Source organism: Triplophysa dalaica, chromosome 22 (assembly GCF_015846415.1).
Source record: "Triplophysa dalaica isolate WHDGS20190420 chromosome 22, ASM1584641v1, whole genome shotgun sequence".
Taxonomy (NCBI): Eukaryota; Metazoa; Chordata; class Actinopteri; order Cypriniformes; family Nemacheilidae; genus Triplophysa; species Triplophysa dalaica.
The window spans coordinates 14,479,881-14,496,039 of NC_079563.1; the positions used below are offsets into that span (position 1 = coordinate 14,479,881).

General features: G+C 37.2%; 1 protein-coding gene across 2 annotated transcripts; it reads right to left on the reverse strand.

The window, feature by feature from the left end:
• Positions 1-93: 93 nt before the first annotated feature.
• LOC130412045 (collagen alpha-1(XXVI) chain) lies at positions 94-15,902 on the reverse strand. 2 transcript variants are annotated; one of them, XM_056737144.1, is made up of 14 exons: positions 15,632-15,902; positions 14,466-14,588; positions 14,237-14,340; positions 4,611-4,672; positions 4,400-4,529; positions 3,919-4,008; positions 3,690-3,824; positions 2,542-2,625; positions 2,391-2,434; positions 1,943-2,005; positions 1,803-1,838; positions 1,636-1,680; positions 1,474-1,549; positions 94-1,195 (listed from the first exon to the last, which is right to left on the reverse strand). In XM_056737144.1, the coding sequence occupies exons 1-14, from the start codon at positions 15,787-15,789 to the stop codon at positions 1,077-1,079; spliced, it is 1,269 nt and encodes a 422-aa protein (XP_056593122.1). In that variant the 5' UTR covers positions 15,790-15,902; the 3' UTR covers positions 94-1,076. The 2 variants fall into 2 exon arrangements, with proteins under 2 accessions (XP_056593122.1, XP_056593121.1); XM_056737143.1 differs by having other exon boundaries at positions 3,919-4,020.
• Positions 15,903-16,159: the final 257 nt, after the last annotated feature.

A 16,159-nucleotide genomic window follows, 5' to 3' on the forward strand; every position in this document is an offset into this window, starting at 1 on the left:
ATGTTATTAAACAATATGCTATCGGGTATTGTCCGGACTGCTTGATACTATTAAAAACATCTTTTCAAACATGAGAAACGAAAAAAGGCAAAGTAAATTGTACAATTTTATTTAGAAAAAATGAGAAAAGTAACAATACGAGCAATCAGATTTGTTTCTTAGTAAAAAAAGCAATAAAGCTACAAATATTTGAACAAACATTCAGGCTCGTTTTCTTTCTTTATAAAACAACAAGAAAAAAAACCCAAGATTCTAAAAGATCTTGTTCCCTCCCAAAGGGGATTTTAAAGCTCAGCTGAAACAATAAGCTTAAGCCACACTGGCTGTTCAACAACCATGCGCTCCTAAACAAGGTCACCATGGCCTATTGTGTACGGCCGGCTATTCACATCAACCTATTAATAGAAGCCCTTGGTGCATTCTGACATTTTGTGTTATTTCAAGCGAGTCAATGATAGACTTTATGAATAAGAACAGGTGAGTAAAAGTGTAAACACATTTTGTTGCGGTAGAAGTTGCACTTTGCGAGCAGAAGAGGGGCAGTGTTTGGTTTTAAAGATCTATTGTATAGTGCGTGTATTATTTGCTATGGGATTTGAGTTGTGGGTTGTCTTCATACAAAGCTGCAGCTGAAACGAATGATAATTATGTGCATGAGGTCATGTTAGGTCATCAATTACAACAGAAAGAAAAAATGATGATGAGGAAAGTTTGCCGCTTTGTGTTTACCGTCTCCTTGTTTGCGGCTTAAATGAGTTTAATGTAAAATTATTCTTTGAGATCAAGAACAAACAGTATTTAAGGATCAAATAATGTTTGGTTTGGTTAAAGACAAAAGCCCACATCATTTTTGTTGATCAGTAAGCCCTCATAAAGCTGCCCATCCTTTGCTATCTTAAAACTGCATAATTTCAAATATTATCAATTAAGTACAAAAAGAAAGATCAGTGCTATTCTAAAACATTTTCAACAATAATTCATTGTATGGCTCATATACATCCAGCCTCTAGGGGCTTGCACCTCAAGTGGTTACAAGTACACGATATTCACTCTCTACACCCAAATACAGAATCTGGCTATTCTGCGTCCGGGATAAGAGGAGAAGACAGCCTGCGAGATCCAACACTTTTAGCGTCGACCATTGGCGCAAAATCCGCCAGGAGATCTATTCCAGAACCAGACTCGAGGAGAGTATCTGGGCAGAGCGACGAGTTCAGAAACAAAAATAAGAGACAGAAGTTAAGTTGCATTGTGCATGTCTAAAACCAAGCAGTTGGCTGTATATTTCTGGTGTTCTGATGTAATGTGTTATTTTTAAAAGCCATCCACCCTCATGCACGATTGAAAGCGTCACGTTGTGTAACCCACGCCAACCTGGCAACTAGCGCCTTGTGCCATGAGCTCATGCGATGCCCACCATCACAACGATACTTTTGAATTCCAACTAGATTATTATATGTCCATCAATCTCACCGTGAACGCCGATCATGTGTTCTAGGATGAGAAGCCGCTCTGCCAGAATCTTCAGAGCTTTTCTTAACTGTCGCACCTGTGGGAGGGAGGTTAGTATATGACAACAGAAGAAACATTATAATTGGATATCTAATGCTACAAAACCATCACCAGTTTCCATACCTCTGGTGGAATCTCTCCTGGCTCACCTTTAGGACCAGGAACGCCCTATTCACAACATAACATAAAACTATAAGCCATTTTATAATTTAATTAAAAACAAAATAATAACACCAATTATTTTGTGCAAAGAAATAATAACTAAAATGCAATTCATTGAGCTCACTAACAGGTTGTCCTTGTTTTCCAGTGAATCCAGGTGGACCCTTTGAAAAGAAAGACACCGAACATCTAAATTGCTCTAATAGTAATTTAAAAAATGTTTAAAATCTAGAATGTATATGATAATTAGGGTAATCAGGCTACTCACGCTTTCCCCAGGGTCTCCTTTGGGCCCCGGGTCACCTGGCTTGCCTAAAAAGCTTAAGGCCGCCTGGATATGAACGTGAATCAGTCAGTATGTTATGCTCAATTGTTTTTCATGTTAATTTTTGTTTAATTTTTAGCAATTTGGTTATGTTTATTTGCCATTTTATTATTTATTTCCTCACATTTATGTTGCTATAAGTTGAATCTATTTTTCTTTCAGTTTTAAAAACTATAATAACCATGTTCATAATAGATTTTTTAAATACAGAATTTATATGTCCTATTATACAATACAGACCTTTTATAGATCAAATGTATTCTTATATGGGCATTTGTGCATGCCATCAAAAAATATTTGGTTGCCATATTTACAAAAAAAGCACTTAATTCAGTTTTCATAAAAGTGGCAAGAACACTCAATAAATTCTATAATGATATAAATGTCTTACATTTTTACCAGGGGCTCCTGGATTACCAGGTGGTCCAGCAGGACCTGTGAAACACACAAATACGTGAAAAGAATGTTGTATAACAATGAAATTTATAGGGGATGAAGTGAAATATGCACACTGTTATATATATCCTATTGTAAATTTTTACCTGGTGGACCTGGTGGGCCAGAGGGTCCAGGGGGTCCTAGTAAAGGCTGAGGGTCAGGATAAGCAGAGAAATCACCATCCTCATCTAAAACACATAAAAACCCTAATTGTATGACTTCTGTTATTCATCTCAAGAATTATCTGAGAAATATAAAAAATGTTGACACAATAAAAGTGAATAAATACTGGGGTCTCAGTCATGTATTATCAGTAAAACTTTAGCATTTTCGCAGAAGAAAGTAATTTAGGTTTGGACAAACACAGTTAACAAATAATGAAATGATTTTAATTTTGGAGTGATCTATTATTTTAAAGAGGATGAAGTACAGTAATTACATTTTTATGTTATCACCTCAGTTATTACAGTTTGTTTAACGTCTTCTCTTGGGAGTTCATCTGGACATTGTAACTCAGAGCAAATTTGATGTGAACAGATGTACTGCTGTTCTGTTCAGTGAACGATTGGTGCTCAGGATCTGCTTATGGTTATCCAGATTCATGCTTCTTCAACAAATGCTAACAAATGATTCTTATTAACTGCTGACAGACAGAAGCCAAGCAGACTCCAGCACCGAGCCAAAGCTCTGAGCGCTCTGTCAAACACTGACAGCGTGCATATATCGCCCTCTTCCGGTCACTTGGTGAACAACACTTGAAAGAAGTTGAAGGTTTGCAATGATTGATGGATGAATATAATTATCGGATTAATTATTCATGTTTAAAGTATCTAATTATCCATTAAGTTCCTTAATTAAATTTTAGTTTATGCATTCAGTCATTTGTGATGCCCTAATACTTGTAACGCCACCGTGCGTCATTCAGTTACAGTTTCAATATTATCATATAGCTTTTCTTCAATATCCTGCAGCCCCAGTAAGAAGAGTTTTCTTTTAGAATAAGTTCAAACAATAAAAAACTTTAAATACTTTTGGCCAAAGTGTCCATAAAGGGGGGTTTACAGATAAAGTATCAGATCAGCTGATCATGTGATTGATCTAAATGTGGTGGCCCTTATGTAAACTAATTTAAATTGTATTAAGCTATTGAGTTGTCTGGATACTTCATCTTATGTGACGGTGTACATTTTTGAGTCTTTATAAAAGTTTAGAAAGTAAATATCACAGGACAACTGTGAAACACTATACTTACATTGAGCATGTTGTCTAGCCGTTAGAGTAAAGACATCTCCACTAATGGAAAATGGAGAAGATGCTGTTGGCCCTGGAGGTCCAGGTGGGCCAGGAATACCTCTCTCTCCTGGGGGACCGTGTCGTCCCTGTGGTCCTGTTTAGATCACAGATTAGCTAGGACACTCAGCCTTAAAGAACATACATGTTTTAATACTCCAAATTAAAAGCCATGTGAGCCATGTTCTTACCTATAGGTCCTACGGCCCCTGGCTTCCCAGATAACCCCATCTTTCCTAAAGGTCCAGGTGGCCCGACAGGTCCTGGTTGTCCTCTTGGCCCTGAATATATGTCTAATTTTGACATATTTACTAATATATAATTTACATACATTCATGCATACATTCCCACATAAATACATTTCTATAGACTTCTTCATGAGATGTAACCACTGGTCTGGAAGCACTTACCGTTTCAATTTATTTTTTATATCTTACATATAAAATTAAATAATAAAAATATGAATTGAACATTTTGATTCGTTTACGTTTTGCGGGATAGATTTTGTTCAAGTGTTTGTGTAGTGTTGATAAACTGAAACAGGAAGTTGTTCTCAACCAACGTTTTTTACATCTTCCAAAGTGGTCTATTCCCTGAAAATCAGGAATCACTCCATATGCAACACAGCAAACATTACTGGCCTAGCTAAAAAAGAAAATGTGTCAGTCTCACCTGGCCGGCCAAAGGAATTGGGTGTTAGGGGTGAGGGGCGGGGACTGTCAACCTCATTATCAGCTGTTCTCTCTAGTGATTGGCTGGATAAGCGCAAATGAGGTTTTTCTGCATCTTTTAGTAACATGATCTATAAAAAAAATGAAGATTCATGCTCATCGTCTTTAATTAAATGTGACGTACTTATGCAGGAGGTTCTCTACAGTCTTACCTGAGCTTCAATGACACTCATCCGCTCAGTGATGTCAGCATAGCCTGTGCAGTTCATACATTCTGAAAGGAATAAAGAAAATAATATATTAACATAAATCCCTCAACCATCGGTTAACAACAAGGACTTGAAACAAAGGTTTTTGCTATATTAAATTGACACTTCTCAAAGATGTTTAGAAAACATCTCGCTGCTAAAAACACTTCAGCAAGTTCTGCTGATGTTCTTATAAGGACACATTCTGTACTGTAAATTCCAAGCATCATTCCAGACTAAAATAAGTCCTGTAGTCCAAAAATGAAAGCACTCCCCAAAACACAGCTTGAAACCACATAACTAAACTAATGTTCAGCTTTGAGAATGGAGAGAATTAGTTTGAGACGTGCTTAATGACTTCGATCACATCTTCGGTTGACATCTCCTCTGGGGGAGAGCACAGAGCTGGAAAACCAGATGCTGGCAAGCTATGGGTTCCCATTTGCATGGAAAGAGAGCAAAGAAAAAGAAAATCCCACCCTGGATTTCTTCAAATCTCGACCTTTTCCAATTGAGTCCTGGGATCAGGTGGTGCTGGACCACCACTTGTAGGAACAACCATCTTTCAAGACTGCAGAGACGCGTGAATTATTTGGCGTGAAATAAGAAAAGCATTTGATGAACTTTAGAGGTAATGTACTGTCGTCTTTCTGTATGAGAAGCTATGACTAATGCAATAAAACAATATTACAATTCATATCCAACATTTGCTTCAGTACAACCAAAATCTTCATTAGCTCTTAAATGACTTTGTAATGTCTAAAAATGTTATATAAAGTGTATGCGAGTTAAATCTTTATTGTAGCACTACCCAAACACACAATAAAATGTTTGGCAGCTTGATGTGTGTTTTCTGCTCGTGCCTTGGCTGTCCTGCAGACTATTGGACAGGTCTCAGATCAGTGAATCAGCTGAACGTTGGGATATTTTGGAAACACCCAGAGGACGAACTGTAAAGAGGTTAGCACAAGTGATTCTGCGGACATCAGACTGCTATGCTGCAGATTGTTTGCAGATGTGAGGTTTAAGCTGGGCATTTGGACGTTTATTACAACTGACACAGCAATCAAAATGATGCAAATACATGCCAGCGCTTAGATGATGTATTGATGCACCAAATCATGTTTTAGGGAAAGAACAAATACACAAATCACGGATGCACTCACACAAGCAAGCTGACCACATTATAAGCATCCACACCCATTAACAGCATTCTGGCAGAGACAGATGGGAATTTTCAGCCAATCTTGAAAGCTTTCTTCTATATGACTACAGTTTAGTAATGGGTGTATTGGTAACTTACAGTGCAACTAAATAACTTGATATAAAATATCTATTAGCTGTGTGACTATAGATCTGCAGATTTAGAAATTGTATTTTATTAATCCTTGCTCGCAGATGCTGTTAATTTTACCATTTTACAATTGAAGACCATTTGAAAATAGCTGGGTCTGTTGGAATGCAAGCAACATATAACGTTTCATTATATTACAGCAGAAAGTGTATGCGGTAATGTTTTGCCATCACTGAAATATTGAAAGGCTCTTATATTAATGCATTTGGCAGATGCTTTTATCCAAAGTGATTAAGGAATTAAACCCACAACCCTTCCATTGCTATTGTAATGGTCCGAATTTGCTATTAGCCTTAAACATCTAAATCTGTTATATGTAGTAAATATCTTCATTGTATACTGTATATCAATATTAGTGAGATATAACAAATACATGAGCACTGGGTATGTGCATTGCAATGTCACTATCCATATATAAGGGCTTGCTACATTGGGTTGTATTATAAGATTGATCGTTGCATGCCACTCCACTATGGGAATCTTTGGCTGGCAAGTTTATCTGCTTGAGCTCATGTGGTCTGAGCAGACTAAACAAATCTAAATTAAATTTAGTGCAAGATATAGAATGCATTCTCATGTAATTGTAGAAGTATTAAATCTGCATTAACAGCAACCAATGGCAGGAATCCACCGGTTCACCAGTTTACAACCCAAATACACGCTTGAGGACCCAGATGGTGTGCAACTCTGGCATTTCCAATGACATAGGTTATTAAGTTTCAAAAGAGATTTTATATTAAACAAAGTGTAGATTATTGTGAACACTGCAACAGTTTTTAGGGCTAATGTTGAAACAACACGGCAAATTTAATGTAGTACGTATGTAGATAGAAATACCTCATTCTAATGTAATAAAAACATAACGGTTCATTATGTAAGGTCTTTATACACCTCTGAACACATTATAATTCAATTCTGTTAATAGATCCTCCAAAAAATTACACATGATTGGACCTTTAACTACAACCAACATTTTGCATTTGTTATTCAGTCTATAAGCTTCTATGCAGTTTCAGGATTTTCGCTTATTTTTGCAAGTAACTCTATCAAACAGGTAGACCTCTAACATAAACCTTTCTGGCATCGCCATCTGTGCTTCACCACGCAAATGAGATGATCTCATCCTCTACAGGCAGCTGACGGGGCAGGGGCACACGTGTCCTCATTAATCACCCGATACCAACCGCAGATGTCCCGTTTCCCACACTCGATGAGCCCGATGACTCTGATCACAGTCTCTATCTAAAAGAATTTCTAGAGCAGGTGATAGACTTGAACTTCTGCCAGACCTTCTGGAAACCCAGTATGGGGGAAGTAAGAAAAGCAGCTGGGTTGAAATGAACTAGAGAGATAGAGTTAAGACCATGACCAGGGCATTGCGGAAAGTTTGAGGACTTAAGCAATTCTGCTGATGGGAATCATGCCCAAGGAGGACCGATGCTCTGTACTCCCACATCACAACAAAGAAAGTGCTAAATCAGGATAAGAAAAGAGTGTGGATGCTTTTAAACTAAAAACCAACAAAGTAATGAGAATAGAACATCATAAATGTGAGATCTCAGTCCGAAAAAGATCAAAAGATATCAATATGAACCGACACATTTCTCATCAAATTATTTCAAGATCTTCTTTTGTGTTGTAGAGAGTAAAGAAAGTCATACAGGTTTTGAATGTGAGTAAATGATAATTTTTGGGAGAGCTACGCTTTAAATAAAACTAAATGAATGACTCAATAAAGTCCCCTGCCAAAGTTTCTCTTCCTAGAAGTCAATAGAAAGCATCTCAGGTGAGAGCATAACCAAAACCAAGAGATAACCAAAACCTAGGCTATAGACTATTGTAGACATCTCATTTGTTACAAGGTTATCACTAGGAGTTCCTCTTTGGTGACACTGGAATAATGTTATGGGACAAAAGATCTTTTACAGCTGTCTAATGCAGCTGCAAGCCTCCTCCCACCTGAAAAAGCTTTGCTTTTAGCATTCCGTCATGTCTACTCCTTTAGCGTGTCATAAATTTCACAGCAATGACAGCAAGCGCACAGTTGTGATATAACCTGCCAGTTATACTTCATACCTTTATGGACAATTAACATAAAAAAGTGAACTCGCAAGCTGCAACAAAACATCCAGCCTTTGCTGACTAATTTGATAGAGTGGAAAATCTTCCTTCGTCTGGAGTTCATTTACAAATATATTCATCATGCCGGTATCTTTCAACACAAGACATGCATTCCTATTTTGTATGTTGGGGTGATAATTTATGACACTGTACATTCCAGAAAGACAAAACTTCAGTGAATGGGTTTAACATGATCTCAAATGGTCCCATAGTTTCTCTCAACACAGTTCTCAATAACTGTCAAACTGAATAAGATGCAAGAATGGGTTTAATCATTTCAGCATGTTTATGGTATCGTTAAAGGAGCAATGTGGGCATTTAAGCAGCATCTAGCGGTGAGGTTGTGAATTGCAACCCACGGCTCACTCCACACCTCCCTTTCGAAGCACTATGGTGGGTGACAAATACAAGATGTCGTCACGTTTTCGCTTCTTTGCCGAAGGAGATTATGTATTTACGAAACACACTCTGCAGTTTGTCCGTTTAGGGCTACTGTAGAAACAACATGATGAATTCCATGCAAGGGGACCCACAGTGTATGTAAATAGAAATATCTCATTAACTCTTTCACCGCCATATCTCGTCATTTAAAAAAAAAACAGTTCCCACCAAAGACGAGTTATTACGGCAATCAGTGTTTGTACTGTTTTACAGCAGGTGGCACTGTTACACACCTTTGGGAGAATGTACAGAATCCCAGAACCTAGAACGTATGTTTCTTATCGGTTTTTAATGATTGTTCTGAGTGTAATCTTGGCGGAATCTGTGACAAAAAACGTTAATTATCTCTCAAAATGATTCATTTTTGAAGAAACCTACCCACATCTAAGAAGTGATAAAAACGAACAAATGAAGATAGAAGAATTCGGTTTCTTTTGTTTAAAAGCTGAGACTCTGTTCTTTCATTGGACATATTGTTTGTCCATATATTCTTTACAGAAAATTTACTGTGAGCCATTAAAGTTTGGTGAAAATGTTAAAAAACACTGGCGTAGGCTCGCAACTTTTTTTTTAAAAGGCTGGTGGCGAAAGGGTTAAGGTAGTAAAACTGCTTCTTTATAAGGTGTTTTACACCTCTGAAGACATAGTTATGTATATTATAGTGGTGGGCATAGATTAATTTTTTTAATCTAGATTAATCTAGATTAATTCCAAGATTAATCTAGATTAATCTAGATTAAAATGGCTCATTTGAATTCTGCCGAAGGCATTCAGAATGTGTGCTACCCAAATAATGACTAAAAGTAAGTCTTTGAGAACGGGTGTCTAAAGCCAGGTGGCGCATTAGACCAGGGGCTCATCTCCTGTTTCCAAAATGCATCACAAACTGCTTGAGAAAGCTGTTCTACTATGATAATTGGTGATGAAAATTAAATTATGTTCAATAAAATGAACTTGTGACTCCTGAGATAGGCGCAGGCTCCCCGTGACCCGAGGTAGTTCGGATAAGCGGTAGAAAATGGATGGATGGAAAATGAACTTGTGTTTACTTCCGCATTAGCTAAGGGATTCTTTGCGTTTAGGTGGTACTTGAGACTGGAAGAGCTCCTACAGTACATTTACATTTAGTCATTTAGCAGACGCTTTTATCCAAAGCTACTTACAAAGAGTGAGGGAGCAACAAGCGATATGTCATACAGGAGCCATAATACATTAGATCTCAATACAAAGTTACTGGTTTCAACTAAAGCTAGACCACTACCTGTTGAGAGAAAGTGTTTTTTTTAAACCAATTCCGCATTGCACAAGGTGCAAACAACCTTAGTCTTGTCGATGTTTCCATTGGGAAGCTTTTTTAAAATTAATATTCCCTGAAGCAAACCCGGCGGCTTCATAGCTGCATCCATGTTAGCACGTCACGTTTGATGCGGTAATTTCACAGTAACGTTATGTTGTGTTCAGAACAAACGCGAATGGCGTGTCAAGCGCGAGTGATTTATATGTTAATGTAAAGAGCCAATAGACCTACTTGCTGCGCGAATCGCGCGAATGAAGCCCTGGTTATGAGATGATGATGCGGCTTCTGCTTCCGCGAATGACGCGAATCACGCGAGTTGAAAAATCTCGTTCTCGCCCCGTACAGTGCAGTTAAGCTGGTATACATCCGCGCTAAAATATCAAGGTGAAAGTCATCATAGCTTGCGTAGTATAGACCCAGCTCCCAACGCAACTTTGAGAATAGATTAACGGCGACAATTTTTTTAACGCGCGATAATAGTCTCACTGCGTTAACGCCGTTAACGCCGTTAACGGCCCACCACTAGTATATTATATTGCATTTATGTCAATAGATTCTCTTACATATTACACACATCACCTTTAAATAAAACTAAAACAAAATTGAACTGAAACATTTTGGTCAGCTGAAATAAAAAAATAATTATGTTTAAACAACAACAATGTGCTTAAAATGGAAAACTTTTTCATTCACCGTATTAAATGTTTCTGCTTTTAGGGCCTCAAACGCTGTTGGTTTATAAATGAAAGGCAAAATAAAAAAATAAAAAGCTGAAAACTGAGTCAAGCCACCATTAGAAAACAATAAGCCCCAAGAAGCAGAGGGTTAAAGTGCATTTTATGGGCATTGTGGCACAACGAGAAGCGGCTTAGAACTCGGCTCAGCCAATCAGAATCAAGGACCAGAACTGACCGTTTTAAAAATTGCATTCAACTACTACCTAAATACATTTTTAGCTGTAGATTAAGATACAAAGTACATCATAAAATTGACCATAATATTCAAATTGCTAAAAATGCCAATCCATAGAGACAACAGTTAAATGTTAAAAGCTCTATTTTGTCGCTGTCCTTCTGAAACATTGTATGTCCTGTATATTGTATTTGCTGTTTTTCAGGAAATGAAAAAACAATGAACTGTGTTGTCAAAGTTGTCAATCACTTTTTATACTTTTTTTTGGTTAGATATTTGCAAAACTCAGTGGCAAACATAAAGGGAAACTAATAATAACTAAAAATAAAAATCACGAAATATGGAGATACAATGTTTCAGAAGGACAGCAGCAATTTAAATAATATCAGTTAATTAATAAACGCTAGCAGACGTAAACACTAAAACTAAATAGGTCATACAAAAAAAAAAACACTAAATTATCACTGTAAGTAAACTTTTACCAAAAAACAATAAACAACTTCTTTATTAAGAAAAAGTCAAGCATAGCCTTTTTATCTGACCCCAGTACAAATGATAACTGGAAAGGTTGGGATTTAACCTAAGTTCAACTCTTACTGTGAGTCATAATCTCATGCCATTAGGGCCCAAATTCCAAGAATATGTTCTTAAATAAACCAAACATAAAGAGGCCTGGGACTCAGGGGACTGCCGCCTCAGGCTGAAGTTATGAAGAGAGAATGTAGACTGATGAGAGGAAGAAGAGAGCAATAATGAACCAAGATTTCAGATGTATTTATCATGTCAGAGATCATGGCGCCAATGGAATCGAACCAAACAAAATCATCTACATCTCACAGGGCTTGATCGGAAAAAAAACACAACACACAGGCCATCACCAGTCAGAAAAACCTGGGAAAGTGTGTTATAGTGGGAAACCTAACTGGGTCACAAATACTTTGGACCTCTACCACATCTAACTGTAATTCATTTACGACGACAAAATAGTTTTCTTCTGGCTGTTTGTCCTAACATCCAAAAAATATTTTTTGATTGACACATAAATGCAAAACCCAAAGCAGTGCTGGTTCTGATTATCTTTAGGATAACTGTAAATTGAGTTTGTAAGGGTGAATTGTGAGTGTAAGTGCCATGATAATATTTCTGTCATACGTGTTATGTTAGGCAGGGTTATCAGGGAAAATGTATACAGATATGATAACAACAAAGAGGATATCATCTTGATTTTAAAGACGAAAAAAGTTTTGAAGAGGGCGCACTGCATCTGAGGCGCTGGTCCGTAAGCAATGCCTGCCAAAAGAAACGGCTCAGATGTTGATATTTTATAGCTCTGGAGATTTGGAAGACTTTGTATCAAATGTTCCTCATAAGTTTCCCCATAAATATTCTGAAATATAAAATCAGATGAAGCGTACTGAAAGAGTGTAGGGTTATGAAAATAACAGGTGTCATCACTTTTAATTGTTATCATGGAAGAAACTGATGAGACAGCTTTATGATATCTATGCTGAACTCCAAAGGTCATTGCACATTGAGTCCGAAATTTGATTTGATTTGATTTCCTGTGGACTTTCTTTACGTGATATTAAGATGTTGCAGTCTCGCAAAGGGATAGTTCACCCAAAAATAAAAATTCATAAATTCGTATCATTTTTTTTTGTTAAACACAAAGAAATACATTTCGAAGAATGTTGGCAAATGACAGTTCTGAGACATAATTGACTACCATAGTAGAAAAAAATGGGAGTCATACGTGCTCCAGAACTGTTTGCTTTCCTAAATTCTTTAAAATATCTTCTTTTGTGTGTAACTGAACAAAAAATATCTAATTATTTTTCCTACTATGGTGGTCAATAATGCCCCAGGAATGTCAGCTGCTAACATTTTTCCAAATTTCTTTCTATGTGTTCAACAGAACAAAGAAATGTATACAGGATTGGAACAACTTGAGGGTTAACTTTCATTATGGGCGAACAATCCCTTTTTGGATGGTATATGAGCATGAAAATGGATGTTTTGCTTTAAAGCACGATATAGCAAAAACATCTTGGGGGAAATACAATCAGAGGACATAATTATGACGCAGATCACTCTAAGATATCACCAGGAAGTTTCATTCCCACAGTCGGAGCAGCTGTTGTCACTCACATCCACACCCACACAACAAATGTAAGGGATCCTTTCTCATTGCTAAGAGACTTTAAAAAGAAACACCCACCGAGACATAAGAATTATGTGAATGTCCGTATTGTAACTTGGTTTTTAAAATGGAGACAATAATTCTGTCTCTGGATCTCCCCCTTCATAACACTTAAGAAAACTTAAAGGAACAGATCACCCTAAAATGAAAATTATGTTATCATTTACCCACCCTGTTCAAAATCTGTATACATTTCTTTGTTCTGATGAACACAGAGAATGATATTTTGAAAAATGCTTGTAAGCAAACAGTTTTTAACCTCATTGATTACCATAGTAGAAAAAATTGCTCTATACATTTCTTTGTTCTGTTGAACACAAAAGAAGATATTTTGAAGAATGTGGGAAAGCAAAAGGTTATGGGGCACTTTTGAATACCTTCGTACTTTTTTAAACTATGGTAGTCAATTGTAGGGCCCAGAACTGTTTGGTTTCAAGCATTCTTCAAAATATCTTCTTTTGTGTTCAACAGAACAAAGAAATGTATACAGATTCGGAACCACTTAAAGGGATAGTTCAGCCAAAAACTCAAATTTGCCATTTATTTACTCACCCTCAGGCCATCCCAGATGTAGGTGACATTTTTTCTTGAGTAGAACCATAAAGAAGATTGTTTGGTAAATCCGCAGCCCTCTCTGCTTCATATAATGGGAGTCTATGGGGTCCACCTGTCTAAGAGTTCCTAAAGCACATAATTCCAAACAGCGGCTCCTGGCAATATGTTGACATTTTGTGAAGTGACTCGCTCGATATTTTCATAAATTTGAATGTCATTTTTAATAATATTAGCCATACTGTACAGCCTCAACACTCAGAGTCTGCACATTATGGCTAATATCATAAAAAATGTTGTTCAGTTTTATGAAAATATCAAACGATTTACTTTACGAAACGTCAACATGTCGCCAGGAGCCGCTATTTGGAATTATGTGCTTTAGGAACTCTTAGACAGGTGGACCCCATAGACTCCCATTATATGAAGCAGAGAGGGCTGTGGATTTACCAAACAATCTTCTTTATGGATCTACTCAAGAAAAAATGTCACCTACATCTCGGATGGCCTGAGGGTGAGTAAATAAACGGCAAATTTGAGTTTTAGGCTGAACTATCCCTTTAAGGGTGGGTAAATGATGACAACATTTTTATTTTTGTGTGAACTGTCTCTTAAGAAAAGCACAACTGCCACAATTCCTTAAAAAATAACACATATTCAAATGTAGTAATTCTTCAGTGAACTTGTCTTTGCAGGTAAATGTGCTCCCTCACCCTCTCGGCAGTCCTCCCCAAAGAATCCGGGACAGCAGCGCCATTCCAGTGAAGTGATCTTCCTGTAGGTCACTGTGTACACAGGTCTCATCAGAGTCCTGTAGCTGAAAAAATAAAACAAGAATACACAGACACAGTGAGCTCCAGTCCAAAATGAGTAACAGTGCGAGCAAATACAATTAAAAAGCGTTATTTTAATGAAAAATTTCTTTTATTTCTTTGTCTTTACCTGATGAGGTTTGCACACGGCCCAGGCCAGCGGCAGCTCTGAAACAGTCGTCGCACAACAGTCTCCGTTCCATTTTGTGTTTGACACGAAACAGTCTTCTGAACTGTGTATTGGCACCAATTCCTTATTCATCCCATGATAAAAAAATGTTTTAATGATGATAAGGATCAAATTATAATTCAAACATAAATTCAATTGTGAATCAAATCCTCCTTCAAAAATGAAGTGCAAAATCAAATGTGAGCCAATAAATCACGGAATGTCATAGATATGAAGTATGAAATAGAGTGATTTCAGTTTCACAAAATTCAGATTAATGGTTCAACAAAACAGAGGAAAGTGGCTGCAATAAATTAACTTGTTCTTGCAATTCCTTCACTTCAAAGGCAATGAGAAACACAGCACAGAGGACTGAGGGTCCTCTTTGAGACCCTCTCAGTAGCTCATGCATATATTTTCCTGTACCACAGGTGACCGAATGATTTACGTTCTCCAGACAGTCATATAGCACCCAGAAGAGTCTGACAGACAGTCTTGAAGAACACTTAACTCAAAGTGAATTTAAATGTCTTTCTGCATCTATACCATACTAAAAGAAACAAGACAACATTACAGAACATCAAATGGTTTTAAGGGACATTTTATTGGTTATGGATTTAAACTATAATGGTTTCTGTGGTTCTTGTAATGTGTTGGGTTCTATAGGTGGAATGTCATCCGCCCGGTGTGAACCAATGGACAACTATTCAATCCTCTAGGAATATGCCCCAAACACACCACATAAAGGAAATGTTTTTTTTTTTCTTTCTAAACTCTTCCTGAGAAACTTCCTTTAAGACCCATATTGTTTTTCATTTCTTTGCAGGACAGATTCATGAATTCTGACTAGACCACAGACCAACCACAAAAACACGTCATCCTACAAAATGCTTTTCTACAAAAAAAAGTGTCTGGTTTTAATAAAGATACATATTTTCGTCTGTGGTTCTGTTTGTCCCCCCCTTCATTCTGGAGTCCCATAAACACTATTACAAACAGAGTTCATTGACATGGATTCATTATTCTCCAATATCTTAGACTAGACAAACATATTTGTGATATTTTACTGTACTTTCTCTTGAATGTTAAAACAAACAACCTAATGTTAAAAGTGACAGGAATTATACCTGTTGGGTGGGTTTGTTCCAGCAGGGGGTCGTCCGGTACTTTGTTCTGAAAGTGTCCGCTGAAGCCTGAGAGGAATCTGATAAATAACTGCTGATGCTATAAATGGACGCAACGACAGTATGAAAATGCAAAAAAGTTTCAAAAGTCCCTCACGCATGGTCCCTATTATATGATGTTAGTCCTATTAGAAGTGCTACTTTGTGTTATAGTGGAGAAACGCCAGTGACTTGATGGAAGAAGAGCTCTTCAGTGACTGAGTCAGAAAACTTCCCTGAGCTATCTGGAGTTAAACACTGGCTGTGTCTCAAAACTTGGTGTGCTGAATGACTAGACAGCTGTGTGGGGCTATCATAGCTCAACTAAGTATTACCCACGATGTTGTCTAGACAGAAAGCTGACTGGGTTTTGTGACACAGACATAGTAACAATGCTTGTGGTGAAGTGTATGAAACACAAGCAGATTTCATACATCTTTTACAACTGGCTATAGTATTTTTAATATGTAAATGGAGGTCAAAACACATTAA

Excerpts from the sequence above, each read along its gene's own strand:
- LOC130412045 (XM_056737143.1), bottom strand. The coding sequence starts at position 15,789 with ATGCGTGAGGGACTTTTGAAACTTTTTTGCATTTTCATACTGTCGTTG. Across the intron at positions 3,825-3,918 it reads AGGGGCCGTAGGACCTATAG|GACCACAGGGACGACACGGT; the intron begins GTAAGAACATGG and ends TGATCTAAACAG. Across the intron at positions 1,839-1,942 it reads AAGGAGACCCTGGGGAAAGC|GGTCCACCTGGATTCACTGG; the intron begins GTGAGTAGCCTG and ends TTCTTTTCAAAG.